General features: G+C 48.8%; 1 protein-coding gene across 1 annotated transcript; it reads right to left on the reverse strand.

Annotated features, from left to right (window-relative positions):
• Positions 1-2897: 2897 nt before the first annotated feature.
• Positions 2898-6379, reverse strand: LOC113181382 (keratin, type I cuticular Ha1). Its single transcript, XM_026386885.2, has 7 exons — positions 6032-6379; positions 5756-5838; positions 5299-5455; positions 4384-4545; positions 4166-4291; positions 3800-4020; positions 2898-3051 (listed from the first exon to the last, which is right to left on the reverse strand). The coding sequence occupies exons 1-7, from the start codon at positions 6377-6379 to the stop codon at positions 2898-2900; spliced, it is 1251 nt and encodes a 416-aa protein (XP_026242670.2).
• Positions 6380-15831: the final 9452 nt, after the last annotated feature.

A 15831-nucleotide genomic window follows, 5' to 3' on the forward strand; every position in this document is an offset into this window, starting at 1 on the left:
TTGAACAACTCAGGTATCTCTGACTTCTGAGACGGAACACCAAAATGCAGTACAAAAATCTTATATTTGGCAGCATTTTCTCTGAGTTAGTGAGGGGAAGGAAATCTTGGATTCATTACTTTCCATTGCCCTTTCACTTTATAATTTTCCCTTCTTGTCCCTTCTGTAACCCCATACTCCACCCCTTCCATGCCTCATCAGTCTTCCAAGGGCCTCTCTGCTCAAGCCACCTAGCTAATCTCTATGATACTTTCCTAAATTAAAACCAAGTTTCTGGGCTGGGATTGTGGCTCAGCGATAGAGCACTCACCTAGCATGGACGGAACTCGGGTTTGATCCTCAGCACCACATAAAAATAAAGGCATTATGTTGTGACCATTAAAAAAACAAAACAACAAGTTTCTGAAGAATCTCCATACTCACAGCCATCCTTCTGCACGATGGGTTGATATGTCCATGTTAGAAATTAGGTTGTCTTTTCTAAGCCTCTAAGCAAATGAAAATATACAACACATGACCTAAGGTAATTTAGAACCTGCAAGAAAGCCTACCTGCCTAAACCTAAACAATTAACCTTGTAAAAGTTCACCTGAGAACTAAGTTCTTTGATTCTTTGAAAGCAATGAATTCCAAAACTAGAAGGATGGGAGTTGACGGAGAAGAGAACTAAGGCTCCGACAGCAAGGTAGGAAGGAAACAAATATCAACCCATAACTTTCTAGTCAGATAGTCTGTTAGGTACCTTCCTGCATAGTGTTCCATCCTGACCCCAAACCCTGCGTGTTCAGATTCCGTTCTTGTCACCGTGTATAGAGATCAAGTATCTGAGACATTGGGAGGAAACTTAACTTGTCCAAAACTGACACACGTAAATAGACTCGGTTCTGTCAGGATCATCATATCACTTGCAAGTTAGAGAGACGAGACCCGAACCTAGGCCAGGGTGTGGCCAAGCACAGGAACTGGGAGAACACGCAAAAGAGGGATCATGGATTCCAATGCCGCTCTGAGCACACAGATGAGAAGACACACCCAGGTTTCCTGCACAGTGCAGTAAACGGGGGCGGGGGAGGGGGATTAAAAGTGACAAATCCCACAGGCTTGTGATAAGGCATGACTCCTGGAAATAATGGGATGGGCTTTTTTAAAGGAAAATACTGTGCATTCCTGGGCAGTCCGGCTGTTCTTCCTGAAGATGCTGACCGCAGCCTCTGGCCTCAAAGAACTCAGATGATGGCTTTGACCCCAGATGGAAGGACGGAAAAAAAATGCCTTTGCCCTGTGCTATAGTAAATATAAAATCTGTTGAGAAACAGAAAGTAAAAGAATCAGAAAAAAAATTCAGATGATAAGCTGGGGGAAAATAAAACATTCAAGAGTGATGGGCAAGTGAACAGCCCAAGAGCCCCCCACGAAAAAAAAAAAAAAAAGGCACCAAAGAGCTCTGGAATTGCCAGGCCTTGGATTCAGCAATAATTTCTTAAGATAACACCCAAAGCCCAAGCAACAAAAGAAAAAATAAATAAATAAAATTACTTTCATCAAAATTAAAAACCTTTTATGCATCAAAGGACCCTATTGAGAGAGTAAAAAGGAAAATCACATAGTAGAAAAAATATCTTCAAATCCTATATCTGATGGGGATCATCAGATTTAGGAAGAATCCCTACAACTCAACATTAAAAAAAAAACTATCAGTGCAACTTAAAAATGGGCAAAGGACTTGAAGAGATATTTCTTCCGAAGATATACAAATAGCCAATAAGCACATGAAAAAGATGCTCAGCATCATTAATCATCAGGGAAATGCAAACAAAACCACTGTAATAACCATTAAGATGGTTATTATTTAAAAACAAACAGAACATAACAAGAGTTGGCAAGGATGGGGAGAAATTGGGACCCTGTGCATTTCTAGGAAAAATTTTAAATGGCACAACCACCGTGGGATAGATAGAATTTCAACTCATTTGAGGACTTCAGTTTACAGGACTATGCTTTGCCAACATAGATTAATGGCATCAAAGCCTAAAATCATCTGTTTAGTAGGAATTCAACAGGTATTGGCTGAATTGAATGGAGAAAGGCCAAAGTATCAACTGAAGAGTTGATGGGGTCTCTGAGACCCAAAGCCAGGGAGGGAGGAAGAGCAGCTGGTGACCCAGGTGATAACCATCTACACACACAGGGGAGAGGAGGAGGTACTGGTCATGGCAAGAAAAGCCAGGGGGGGTCCCTTCACAGGGTGCTGCTGGGACTGCCTGGTCCAGAATCATGCAGCACTGGACCCAAAGCTCCTACTGGGAAAAGACAAATTTTCCAGAGCCTCTTTCCGGTTCCCAGCTCAGGACTCTAGCAATTTTGGGAAATGCCAGGTCAAGAGGAAAAGCCAGGGATGGTCAAGGGGAGATACGGGTGGCAGCACCCTGCCCTGCTTTCTGCTGGCCTCTCTGCCTCCTTCCTGGGTCCAGGGCACCAGGCCAGACATGCCTGCTTGCCAGGCATGGAATGGCTCTTGTCTCAAAGAGTCAGGCCATTGTGTGGTCTTTCAAGTGGCTTTTTATAGAGTCCCCAATTGATGCTGACAGTGGCAATGAATGCATACCAAAGAGAAAGGCATCTGCTTTGCCATGAAAATTGCCTTTATTGGGATACAAGGAAGGGCTGCTGGCACTTCAGAGGGTTCTCTGAGTAAGCAAAGGAAGAAACAGACCCTGATGGCGGGTCTGGAGTAGGCTGGAGTGGCTGGAGGCTTTCGGTGAGTTTCTTGTGCCTCCCTGGGGCAGCGTCAGTCTTTCCACTGTGTTTTCAGGCCCTTTCTCTTGAAGGAACCAGAGCCAGGTCAACACTCTGGAGCCCCCAGGCCAGTGTCCTTGCCCCTTTGGCTTTGCTGGATTCTAGCGCACGAAGGAGTTGCAGGGTCCACAGCGGGAGCGCGGGACACAAGGTGTGCAAGGGGCAGGGGGCGCGCAGGGAGTGCAGGGGTTGGCAACACACGGCCCAATGGGCTTGCCGCATGCGTTGGTTGTGGCGCAGGGGTTGCAGGGAAGCCTAGAGACAAAGAATGACAAGGTAAATTGAGGGGGATGTAAAAATCACATACCAGAGAGACCCCAAGAGTGGAACACCTATCAGGACCCTGCCCGGCCTAGAACAGAGAAGGCCTACCTTGCACTGCGGCACATTATCAAATTGCTAACGCTCTCCCTATCACAGAGCGCCAAAAGCACTGGATAGAAACCCTGAAACTCTGACTTCTACCCCATGTTGGTCCATTCCCAGCTGGTGACTTTGGGCAAGTCACATATAGAATGGGGAGAATATTGGCCAGGGGTTAAATTATAAGGCCAGATAGGATAGTGTATAGAGAGATCCCCTCTATGCAATACAGTATTGTAGACAGTAAGACATCATTGATCACATATCAGGCGATCATATATACTATCATAGTAGAATACAAAGAATTAGTTGTACAATTTCCATATGTACATCAAATAATTCTTGCTTCCAAACTATTTGATGTGGTTAATGATGGCCATAATGTGTTTTCTGCATATCCAACAAATGGCCCCTCCAAAGAGACAGAAAGTGTCCCCACTCCTTCTTCACCATGACTTAGGAAATGTGGAGACCCACAATCTCAGTCATATTTTGTTTGTTGTTTGTTTGTTTTGGCCTTTGAGGGAGAAAGAAAAATGCTGTCTGAGCATGCCTGGAGTGAAGGCATGGTTTCCTTCCCAAGGTATGTAATCTTTGGAGAGTGCCACGGAGTAGTGTACTCATGAGAGCTGTTACTCACTTGCAGTCCTCACTCTCCAGCAGGCTCCGGTACGTGTTGATCTCACACTCCAGCCGGGCCCGGACGTCCAGCAGCACCTGGTACTCCTGGTTCTGACGCTCCAGGTCAGCCCGGATCTCAGCCAGCTGGGACTCCACGTTGGTGATCATGCCCTGCACCTGGGACAGCTGGGAACTATACCGGGCCTCGCTCTCTGTCAGTGTGTTTTCTAGAGAATTCCTCTGTAGTGGGGAAAACAAAGGGGTGTCAGAGAGCTGCCCCCCCTTTAAGGAGCTTCTCCATGGGCTCACAGAGTCACCAGCTCCAAGGGCTAAGGAGAGTGTGAGGCCCAGAGGTGACTCTGCTCCCCAATTTTGCAATACACACCAGGTTGTGCTGGGCCTGCAGCTCAATCTCCAGGGCGTTGACCGTGCGTCTCAGCTCGATGATCTCCGCCTGGTAGGACTGAAGCTGCTCTGAGCTGGACACCACCTGCTTGTTCAGCTCCTCAGTCTGAAACACCCAAGGGGAGGAGACAGGATCAGGCCCTGCCCTAAAGGCCCAGGGGTCTTGAATCCCGAGTGGTCAGGTGCTCGGATGCCCACCTGGGTGGTGAACCACTCCTCCACTTCCCTGCGGTTGGTCTCCACCAGGGCCTCGTACTGACACCTGGTCTCATTGAGCACTTGGTTCAGGTCCACGGTGGGGGCAGCGTCCACCTCCACGTTGAGGCGGTCTCCAAGCTGGCAGCGCAGGGTGTTGACTTCCTGTGGATGCAAAAAAATGTAAGAGTTACTGTCCTCAATGATTGGACTCTCAGAGATGGCATTGCTTGTTGATGCCCTGTTAGTCTATTTTTTCAGAAAGAAAACTGAGCAAAGCAGTCTGTGACAGCTCTAGGCAAGATGGTCTGCATGTGGCCCAGCACCTCCTCACCGTGGCCATGCCATGGGACTTGGCTCCAAAAAGAATTCCCAAGGATTTGCTTAGGTATCACTGAAGGATAGAATGATAGATGCACGTTTTCCCAGATTGGCTGTGAGGACGCCAGAAAACAAAACTTTGGTACCATCTCAGATTGCATATCCAATGAATAGCCCCTCCAAAGAGACAGAAAGTGTCCCCACTCCTTCTTCACCATGACTTAGGAAATGTGGAGACCCACAAGCTCAGTCATATTTTGTTTGTTTGATTGTTTGGCCTTTGAGGGAGAAATAAGAATTATTTTGCACTAATAACAGTAATACCAGGACTCGTTCCACAACTTGGTGACCAATTACCAGCAAATGGAAATACTCTAGAAAGAAATGGTGCAGGGGATTGGAGTAAAAGGTGTATCCTGTTTGGGGACATGCACAGGTTTTCTCTCTCCAATTCTTCTTTCCTCATAAGGCTTTTTTTTTTTTTTCAAACAAAATTCTTACAGACATCCTCAGCCTCATATTGGTTCTGCACCAAATTCCTAAAGCCACCCTCTTGAGACTGAGTCAGGTTTCTTGATCTCACATTTCTGGCCTCACCTCTTCGTGGTTCCTCTTGAGGCAGAGCAGCTCCTCCTTCAGGGACTCCACCTGGGCCTCCAGGTCAGACTTGCACAGGGTCAGCTCGTCCAGGATCCTGCGCAGGCCGTTGATGTCGGACTCCACCAGCTGCCGCAGGGACAGCTCCGTCTCAAACCTGCAGGAGGGTAGGGGCAGATCAGCAACTGGCAGATCTTCAAGACTCAAAAGAACCATCCTTGGTAATCTCATTTGCTTGGTCTTCCCTCTTTCTGAAATGAGTAGACCCAGGAAACAGAGAGTTGTGGAGGCTCCATGGAGACCCACCATTGCCCTCTGTTTTTGTGATTCCTTTACGTGCGTGGTTCCCTCCCATCTTCTTCACAACTAACGGGGTTGACCAGTTGTTCAGTAAAGCTATGGAAATCCCATTTCACGAGAGGTTAAACCAAAGTAAAGGAAACAAGTGTGAACTCACTTGGTCCTGAAGTCATCGGCAGCCAGCTTGGCGTTGTCGATCTCCACCACCAGCTTGGAGTTCTCAGACTTGGTGCACAGGATCTGGGGAGGAGAGATGGCTTAGTGAGGATGGGAAGTCAGGACCAAACCACCAACTTCTTTAGAATGGCTTTAAGAGACATTTTGAAGGTAAGAATCACGGCAGCCAAGAAGCAGGAAACACTTCTCTACCCCAGATGGAGGATCACATCACAGTCATCCTTCCTTGCTTACAGATGACAGCCAGCCCCCTCACCTTCTGCTGGAGCTCCTCGATGGTCCGGAAGTAGGACTGGTAGCTGGGGCACACCAAGGGCTCCTGCTGCTGGTTCCGCTCCTGGATGCGGGCCTCCAGCTCCGCATTCTCCCTCTCCAGCTGGCGCACCTTCTCCAGGTAGCTGGCCAGCCGGTCATTCAGGAACTGCATGGTCTCCTTCTCGCTGCCGTTGAAGGAGCCCTCACAGAACCAGTTGCAGTTGCCCACGTTGGCGGGGATGTTGCAGGCCCCGGGCAGGGTGCAGCCATGACAGCTGTGGGGCACGCAGGGCCGGGAGGAGCAGCTGCTGCGGCAGCTCACGTTGGACAGGCAGCAGTTGTAAGGCATGGTGCTGGGAGGGAGCGAGGTGTCCGGCTGAAGACAGAATGCAAGGCGAGCCACAGCGCTGTGGGTCTCCTTCCCCCGGATGGGCCTTTATACCCCCTCCACGGAGGGTGTGGACACAGTATGTAATGTCTTTTTTCTTTGTACTTCTTCATTGGTTTTAGACGCCCTTTCCTTCAGTCTGTTATTTGCCTTCCTCAGAAGAGTCCTTTGTCCCATAAAATTCTTTACTTGGGCTTCTTGCTAAGTCAGGACTCTTCTTCAGGCAGTACACCCATGAAATCAGAGTTCTGTGGGAGATCTTCAAAGAGGTCACATGTCCAGCCCTCATTAATTGGGTGTTGGTGCATGCCATGTCATTCTTTTGTGTCACGTGATCCTGCAGGTCCATAATCAACCTCACGTCCTGGCCCACCCAGCATTTCCAGAGAGAGACAGATTGGTTTGAGAAAGAAGTGGCATTAACTGTCAGCAGTAGACTCTCTCCCTGTCTGCTCTGAGAGAAGGATCTTTAAATGAGGCAGCATACAGTCAGAGATGGATGTTTGAGGCGAATGATTAGGATTGATTTGGACCATGGTTAAAAAGGTCCAACAGCTTTGTGTTTTGTAGTGCCACATAATGTCCCCTGTTGTCACATAAGAGAGTTGTAGAGGAAATAATGTTATAAGTTGAGGCTTTGGTAATTGGTTTGAGAACAGGGAAGTTTCTGGAGAAAGAGATCATTTTGAAAGAAGGATGAAAAATACGAGTTGAAAAATCAATGCAAATGCACTTGAACTCACTAGGAAATGTATCAGGAGGCTAATGGGAAAGCAATAAGGTAGTGTTCATCAAACGCTTTCACCGGGTATCCACTGTGTCAGAACAGAGCGAGTGGGGATATTAGAAATGTCAGGAGATAGCCCTAAGGGCCCTCCATAGGCATAAAATCAGTTCATCTTAAAATTTCACTAGTTCCATAATACGTTCTCATTGGCTTGAACATTAAAAATCACTTAAATTTGCAGTTAAACTTTGTCATCTTTTGCTCAACTCTCTAAGTGAAATGGATATACCAGGAACGTGTGCCCAATTCTGTTCTGGGCATCCTTCCTCCAGCCCTGCTGCTTTACACACAACCTATTCAAAGGTGTTAAAGCACCATAGGAGGACTGTGGTTATGTCACTGAATCCAAGGCCTGGACACACCACAAGTAGGGCATCTGGGAAGGCAAGTTGGAGTCACTTGGATTGATTTAGGAGGTGAAGGGTAGCACCGGAAGATGCAAGGAAAAGGTAGTCAGAGTTGGGAATAGATACAAGTTGCATAAGTACAGGCACCTCTAGGTACCACCTGCAGGTAACAGCACCCCAACCTCCTCTGTGGCTTTGGCGGCCAGCCAGAACTGCCATTTACGATGACTTATTGGAGTCTTTCTCCCCATTGAGTTTTCATGGCTCAGCTTGAGTCTCAGATAAAAGGTCCTTCGTCTACACTCCCCAAGACCATTATCACCACTTATTTTAATGCCGTCCAGATGAAAAAGCCCCACAGCATCACAAAGAAGCCCTAGACTTGTAATAAAATCAAATTTTCTTTGTTTTCTTCCAAGACAATTAAAGGGGGAGAAATAGGCGGGTCTGGAGTCAGGTATCACCCAGACACGCAGGCACTTTGTGCTAGGCAGAAGCAGTCAGCAGGGAGCTTCTGTCTCCTTTCATCTGGGATTGGGTTGTATGGAAAGATGACTGCTTTCAAAGATGAGCACTCCCTGCGAGGACCAGCACAGGCCTCCTGCTTTCCAACTCTTGCCAACCTGCTCCAAAGTGCTGGCCTCCTGGTAGGCACTATTTCCTCAACACTCTTCTTCCCACCCAGGGAGGCTTTACCCTGAGCGGAGACTAAATGCCAGCAACGTCCTGCGATCTCTTTGGTCTTATCCACTGATCGGCCAGGGTTGCTTCATGGAGTCTTGAAGGAGAGAATAACAAAGGAGCATGTTTAGGTTCTAAGGATGAGAGGATTCAAGAACTGGGTTAGCAGAAAAAGCAAATGCAGAATTCCCGTCGATGCAGAGAGATTGGAGAAATGGAGAGATGTGGAGACAAGGAGCAGCATGTTTAATAAAAGGGATAAGAACACAAGGAAAAGAAGCAAGAAGGAAATCTTTCAAGGAAGCCTCAGGAGTCAGACTATCACAGAGAGCCCATCTTCAGATGGGCTAACCTGGAGAAGGCAGAGCTGAGAAGCAGCCAAAGCAAGCTGAGTTGGTTGAGAGAAGCGCAGCCCACCCTGCTGAACGTCCTGTGGAATAGAAATGGAGAGGAATCATGGATGATCTCCAGACACAGGACCACAGCTTCCGAGGTCTCTGAAAGAAGCACCATTGTTCTGAGGTGTCCAGAGCAGAGCATCATCTCCATGATCCAGACAGATTTGTTTGCGGCAGACAACGTGTCCCCACTGTCTGCGTCCAGGCAATGCAAGGTCAAAAAGGAGCGACACCATGTATTCCTGAATGAGCCAGGAGTATGGAGAGGAGAAAGAAGAAAGGACTGAAATAGTCAGACCCACACTGGCTCTGGGCCATGGCCAACCGGCAGCCACACCAAAGCTGCAGGGAGAAACAGGTGACCCCAGTTGCCTGCCACTCTCTCTTAGAGATGCTTCCTCTCCCTGTTGGCTGCCCTGCAGAAGGTGAAATGGCACAAGAATTCTGGATGGAAGCCGCAGACAGACCGGCTGGTGAGTAAACACAAGGCTGCTGTCTGTCCCTTGTCAAATCTCACATCTTTCTTGCAGAATTTGCAAAATACAGAAAGGCTTGAGTGAATTTGCTTCTTGAATTAGTAGGGGAAATGGGACTCCCCTGGGTTGTAAGGTCCCCAAGAACTCACGCAGGTTAAGAGTGGACTTTATGTACTTTCTTGATTTCCACATTGAAATATTTGCAAATTTTACTCATCCCAAGAAAAATTGAGCTGTCAATTGAACGTTCAAACCCACATTTCTTTATCTAGCTCAGTTTAATTCAAAATACATTTATTAGATATCTTCTGTATGCTGGACACAGAACTAAACCAAAACAGAAGAATCCTATTTCTGGTAAAGGATTATCTGTTTATGAACAATTGGTGCCAATGTGAGTTCCAAAACTAAATGAGAAATGGGAAGAAGGTAAGAGGATGAGTTATTTGAAAGATGTGAAATGGACATTTGGAAATATGTTGTATCTAGCATAATTAGAAAACTGCACACATGATATTAAGGGCATTGTGTTTGATACAATCCCAGGGACAGGAAATGGTATGAGGGGGACACGACCCCCCAGGAGCTCTCAGAACTGTTGAGCAGGTGGATGCACATAATTGGGCCCTTTACCCCCTAAAGTTTCCTTCCTCTATTCTCTGCACCCCATTTCTCACACCTGCTCCTGCCTCAAGCTCCAATCAGGCCACTTCAATCTCTCAGGTTATTTGCCTGTTTCTCAAAAGAGATTTATTTGTGCTTCACTGACTAGGTGATTCATAGGTAGGGCTCAAAGAACTGCTTTCATTAGAATCCTAATCCCTTGAAGAATCTTTGTCTTCACTGAGACCTAGGAATTGGTTATTTTGATGTTTGGTTCTTGTTGCCTTGGAGACCCCAGGCTGGGCAGGGGTGATGGCCTCACATCAGCCCTGTGGCTGCCCCCATAGGTAATCTTCTAAGAAGGGACCGAGGCTTTTGGCAGGGACAAGTGAGAAACCATTCCAGGGGTGTGGTGTGGGGCAGAGAAAGCAGTGACCATCTAAGTCAAGCACATGTGAAACTGAAAGTGGAAAAGGGAATAAGACAGGTGGAGGCAAACGGAAGCAGCACCTGGATCTGCTGGTGTGACTGGCAGGAGGCTGCAGAGGTGTCCAAGATCCAGGGGGAAGGGAGGGAAAGGGAGGCAGGAGTGATCTGGGTGCAATAACCAGCATAAAGGGGAAGTCTCGGCTGAGGGAGGCCAGAAGTGGCCAAAAGCCAGAAGCTGAGCCTGCAATGTGGAGTTTGGGTGGAGGGGGCAATGGAGGATGAAAGAAGCCCTGGGAGATGATCCTCAGGGAGATTCCCTGGAATGCCTCGCCCTGTGCAGTCTATCCCAGGGTGTGAGAGCGGATGGATGTGGCATTTGATCCAGATGTCCCTTTGCCAAAGACTTCACAGCTGGGTACAGGGAATGAGCAATGGACCAGGATGAGACGTACCTGATGCTGTCCCTTCACTGGCTGGGAGGCCTTGGAGAGGTCATTTCACCTCCCTAAGCCTGAGCTTCTCCCACTGCACAGTGGGGATTGGGATGTCTGGACGCCTCTGGCAAGATTTCCCGGCACTCATTGGATAACACACGTGCTTTTTAAATGTTGAAACAATGAACATCTGTAAGGGATCCAGACTATTTCTCTTCTCTTCCTCAGAAGTGAAGTGGTTTGGGGAACGGTAGAGAGTAGGTTAAGCTTCTTTGCTGATTCTTGGCCATTAAATTTGTCAGGGATCTCAAGTTTCAAGTTAGAGGTACTACTTGACTTCCTTGGGTCACCCTTCATAAGAAGTACAAGGTCTCAGAAATAGTTCCTGTAACAGAAGCGTTCTTATTTTCTTCAAGGAAATGAACCAAAACAATGGCATAATTATGGCTCTGTCACCCTGCTGACAGGATCTGAGACTTGGCATCTGTAAAGCACCATGGTCAAGAGCACAGCTGCCAAGGGCAGGCTTCCTGGATCTGAATGAAGACTCCACCACCTAGGAGCTATGTGACCTTAGTGTGTGACTTAACCTTGCTGAGACTTGACCCCTCATCTGAAAACTGGGGAAAGAATGGCACTGACTTCATGGGATTGCTAGGAGTTTTTAGACCCATTTATAATTTAGATCAGTAGATGGTTCATGGTAAGAGCTCAAAAGATGCATGCTTTGGTGATGGTGAGGATGATGAGGAGGAGGAGGAGGATGCTAATGGTCCTAGGGTTGGTTGGTGATGGTAATAAAGGGCAGGCAGTGTGATCTCCAGGGAAGCTCTTCACAGACACATGCCCCAAGCATAAGAATCCCCTTTGCCCTGCATTTTTTCCCAAGAGCCCAAACCACTTCACACACACACACACACACACACACACACACACACACACACAATCTCATCTCACCTAATCTTCCCATTATAAGTGTCAGCTAGAGCATTAGGCATGAACTGAAGCAGCCCAGGTCAACCGCCCTGGGGCCTCACTGACTCACTTCATACCACCAGAAGACTCCCTCAACCACTGCATGACTCACCTTCTCCCTCTCTCCCTTAAATGGGAAGAACCATGCTTGCCTACTCTGTCATGGTGCAAAAATAAGTAGGTTTATTTTGTTGGACAGCTTTGAACTTGTTGGATAAAAGGAACTATTTAAGTACAAAGGAGGAGGAGGGGAGGGTGGTTGGGCAAGGTGCTAAATTAAGACTAAACACGATTGATTGCTCGTTCTTATTGAGACGCAATCTTAGGTAAGGGCCTCAGGGGTGTGTCACCTGGACCCAAACACTCCACCACTCAGGACAAAGAGCAGAGTCACAGTGGAGAGGAGGAGTGGGTGGGTGCGACAGCCTCTGACCCTACCCAAGATTCCTAGGACAGAGGTCCTAATGCCTCCCAAGCAGATCAGTCCTGGCTCTATGGACAGTGGCCCACAGGTGGGGTTCTGGGGATGAGAGACATTGGAGGCAGAGTGATTAGATTCTCACTTAAGCTTCCTCCACCCCTGAAGCTTGAGACTGTGATCACTCCTGCACCAGACCTCAGCACCGGGATGGGCTGAGCTAAGCAGTCATCCACTACACATGTGGATCTCTCAGCAAGCCACTGTGATTCAGAGAGTTCCCAGAGCAGAAGGAAGACACGGACCTGCTCCTACAGTGGGCTTGGCGGCTCCACTTGAACACTCGCGGTTTCACTGATAAATAATAAGGCCTAGAATGTGGGGAGTCACAGAGCGTGGGGGCTGGAAGGCCTCGGCTCCCATCACATCCCGCCCCATCCCATGCCTGAGTGGCCTCCCTGACATCCCCACCAGCTAGTTACAAAGCCTCTGCTTGAACGTCTCCCATGATGGGGAACTGGCTGCTTCTCATCTTTGGTCAGCTGTGATTTTGAGTTCTGGAGATGCGCTGGGTCTCAGCCATAGCCGCCTAAATAGAGTTTCTGGTGTGTATCTATTGCCTGCAAATTCCAAGTCAGGCGGTTGCCAGAAAGACTCCCCAGTGGACTTTGGTGTGGAGCTTGGTGGCTCAGCCTGTCTGAGCCTTTCTCTACGGATAGCCCAGCAGGCTCAGCGATTATTATCACTGAATGTTCTCAGAGTTTCCAAATGTGCAGGAGAGAGGCGCAGTCTTGACACAGGAGGGACTCCTGACCCATGAGACACCTCACAAGAGCAAGATCAGTCCTTTCTGGCCACACAGGAACTTACTCCCCAGATGTACCCCCTCACCCATTGGTACATCAGGACCATCTGGAAGACTTGATAGAACAGATGGCCAACTCAGGAAGCCTGGGTGGGGCTCAAGGATGTACCAACGGCTCCTGGCATCATGTGCTGCTAGCTGGAGATCCACACTTTTGGAACTGGCACCCTAAGTCTTCTCCTCTGTCCTTTTTTCCCCTTCAAAGCTTCTAAGGAATGGGCTTTGGACCTACTTCAAAGAGACTAGGGTTGAAGTCCTGACTGAGCCACCAGCTGAGAAAAACAAAAGCCACTCCCTCTGTAGAGGGTTGTGTCACATTGTCTAGAGACTCCACACAGGGCCTTGGAACTGCAAGTAGGGCATCCTGGGGCCCAGGGAAGCCCTCTGTCTTAAGCTTTTTTTTTTTTTTTGCACGAGGACAAAGTGGCTTCCATCCATGTAAAAAAGGGTATTTTACTTAACATCTATAATTTGAAAGCTGTTTCCATGACTCTGACTCCAAATAGGCTTATCATCAAGGCCCTTTTGCTGCAGCCCTATTTTTAACTCCCAGTCTCTGGTGTTAGCATCTCCCAGAACCACCCTTATGAGCGAGCTTCATCCCCACTTCTGTAGGAGCAGGGACTGCAGAGGCCCAGGAAGACCATCAGCATGGGATTAAAAAAAAAAAAAAACAGTCTGAGACCAATAGGCTCCAACTCATTATGCTGCAGAAGTGAAGTTTATTTGCAAAATTAAAATGAGATTGTCTGCCACATCTCTGAGCAGTCAGGAGGCAATAAAAGAGAGGAAAATGGAGCACTCTAGATACCCTAGAGAGAGGAGCCCAGATCTAGGTACAGCACCTGAGCCACTAGGCTCAAAAGCCCATCCACAGGCTCTGGCCTCCCTTCAGCCTCCTGTCCAGCTGGTGGAGGAAGGGAGGCGTCTTTAGCAGGACTGTTCAGCAGAGCCAGAGAAGCTGAGGTGGCTCCCATTTCCAGCCTGGCAGGCTGAGGAGGCATGGAAAGTGGGAGAAGTGGAAGAGCAGAGGTGGGCAGCAGGGGCTGGACCGCGGGGGCTGGAGGCTGGAGGCTGGAGTCACCCACTGATTGCAGGGAAGTCTATGGAGAGGAAAAACATATATATTTGAAACATTGGCATGAGATGTGAACAAAAGACAAAGGTAGGTAGACACTTCAGAATTTGAGAGCAAAAGAGAATTTTAGACCTGAGAGTTGGCTCAAAGCCTGGAAGGGGCATTGGCTTGCCTGGAGTCCCCAGGAGACCAGAAGCCAGAGCTCAGAGAATCTGAGAGCAGGGCCAGGGTTGCCTCTCAGGCAGAGAAAAGGCAAGAAGCAGGCCAGATGTCAGCCACTCTCTTAACTTAAATAAGCTCTTAATTGTGTTCTTTGTTGTTTACAGAGTGCGTTATCCATTACCCTTCCCGTGGGGCCATTGAAGAATTAAAACAGAAAAACAGGTGCACAGCCCTTAGAAACACTTTAAAATCCCTGTTACTTTAATATTCCTTCCAGAGGGAATGTAGCTAAACCTAAGTGCCCTGAGCTCTGCCCTCTGTGGGAGTGACCAGCAGTGGGAGCCTGACGTGGTCAGCTTGACAGCTCTGGCACACCTTCCTGAAGGGCCAGGCAGGTGTGCACTCCCCAGGCCTGCTGGGAGCACGTTGGTTCCCAAAGATGGGATCAGCAGTGCCACCCCAGCTGGCTTCCAGGGATGCCTTTAGGTAATTCCCAAGAAGAGGACTCTGTTACCACATCTGGTGTTGACACAAGCATCAGGGAGTGTACTTACAGTCCCCATCTCCAGAAGGTTCCAATACTTGTTGATATTGCCCTGCAGCTGGGCCTGACATCCAGCAACACCTGGGACTCCTAGTTCTGCACTCCAGGCCAGCCCAGGGCTCAGCCGCTGCTCCTTCACAATGCTGGAGAGGCTTTGCCCAGGGGCCAGCTCAGGGCCACAGGGGCCTCAGCTTCACACAGGAATTTGGCACATAGTCCTTCTGTGATACCAAAAAAAGGGGGGGTGGGGAGCAGCCATGAATCCTGCCTTCAATTTCTGTAGTAAGAGCATGTCCCCCCAAGACATTGTCAGGACCAGAGAATAATCTAAGCCCTTCAGTTGTCTTTGGCTGTGAGAACTAACTAACACAAGGCCATTGGTCTTCACCATAGAACTTTAAGGTAAGTTTGCAGAGCCTCCCTCACCTGACTTAATATTTACTCATCCACTCTACATCAATTAGAATGTTCTCCCAAAGAGGATGAAGTCAAGGTACAAGCTGTGCCCTTGCTTGGGATTTCAGTGAGGCTTGTACTGAGTCCAGGGAATTTCTCACGGGAAGTGGGAGCCGAGCGGAGTCTTTCCACACCACGAGGAACTCACCAGAATGTGCTGGGCCCCAAGCTCCACCCCAGGGTACTCAGCATGCGTCTCAGCTCCAAGACCAACAACTGCAGGACCGCAGGCTCTACTGAAGCACAGTGGGTCAAACAACCAGTCGGCTCAGTGGCCCAGAGTAGAAGCCGGGGTCCTGCCCTGCTCTACAGCACGGTCCTCACCAAGGCTTAGAACCACAGCTTCGCCTCCTTGCAGCTGGTCTCCACCATGGCTTCCTACTGGTACCACATCTGCCCAGCAGGTGGTACCTCGTCAGGTCCACAGTGGGCTCAGTGTGCCATTCAACCTGGAGCTTGTCCTCCAACTGACACTTCACCTGAGGGTGCAGGAGGTTGACCCAATCAGGGGCCCCACTGCCCTCTGCCCAAAGCCTCAGCTCCCACTCCCAGTCCACCCAGCAATTGCTCTGTGCTCTCTGAGGAGGGTGCACTAACCACCCCAGTCCAGCAGCTTCCAGAGGCACCTTCATAGCTTCCATGGCTTATCCAGGAGGCCAGGCCTACAGAGCTCACTTCCCAAGCAAAGGGAACCCCATTGCTGCCCCCAACTCCTGTGGATTTCTCAACACATCACATTGCTGCCCCCAACTCCTGTGGA

The sequence above is a fragment of the Urocitellus parryii genome, chromosome 7, assembly GCF_045843805.1.
Source record: "Urocitellus parryii isolate mUroPar1 chromosome 7, mUroPar1.hap1, whole genome shotgun sequence".
NCBI classification, from domain to species: Eukaryota; Metazoa; Chordata; class Mammalia; order Rodentia; family Sciuridae; genus Urocitellus; species Urocitellus parryii.

Bases quoted from the DNA above. Each gene is read 5' to 3' on its own strand.
- LOC113181382 (XM_026386885.2), bottom strand. From the start codon at position 6,379: ATGCCTTACAACTGCTGCCTGTCCAACGTGAGCTGCCGCAGCAGCTGC. The intron at 5,839-6,031 runs GTGAGGGGGCTG...TCTCCTCCCCAG, and splicing joins TCGAGGAGCTCCAGCAGAAG to ATCCTGTGCACCAAGTCTGA. The intron at 3,052-3,799 runs GTGAGTAACAGC...CTTTGTCTCTAG, and splicing joins CTGGAGAGTGAGGACTGCAA to GCTTCCCTGCAACCCCTGCG.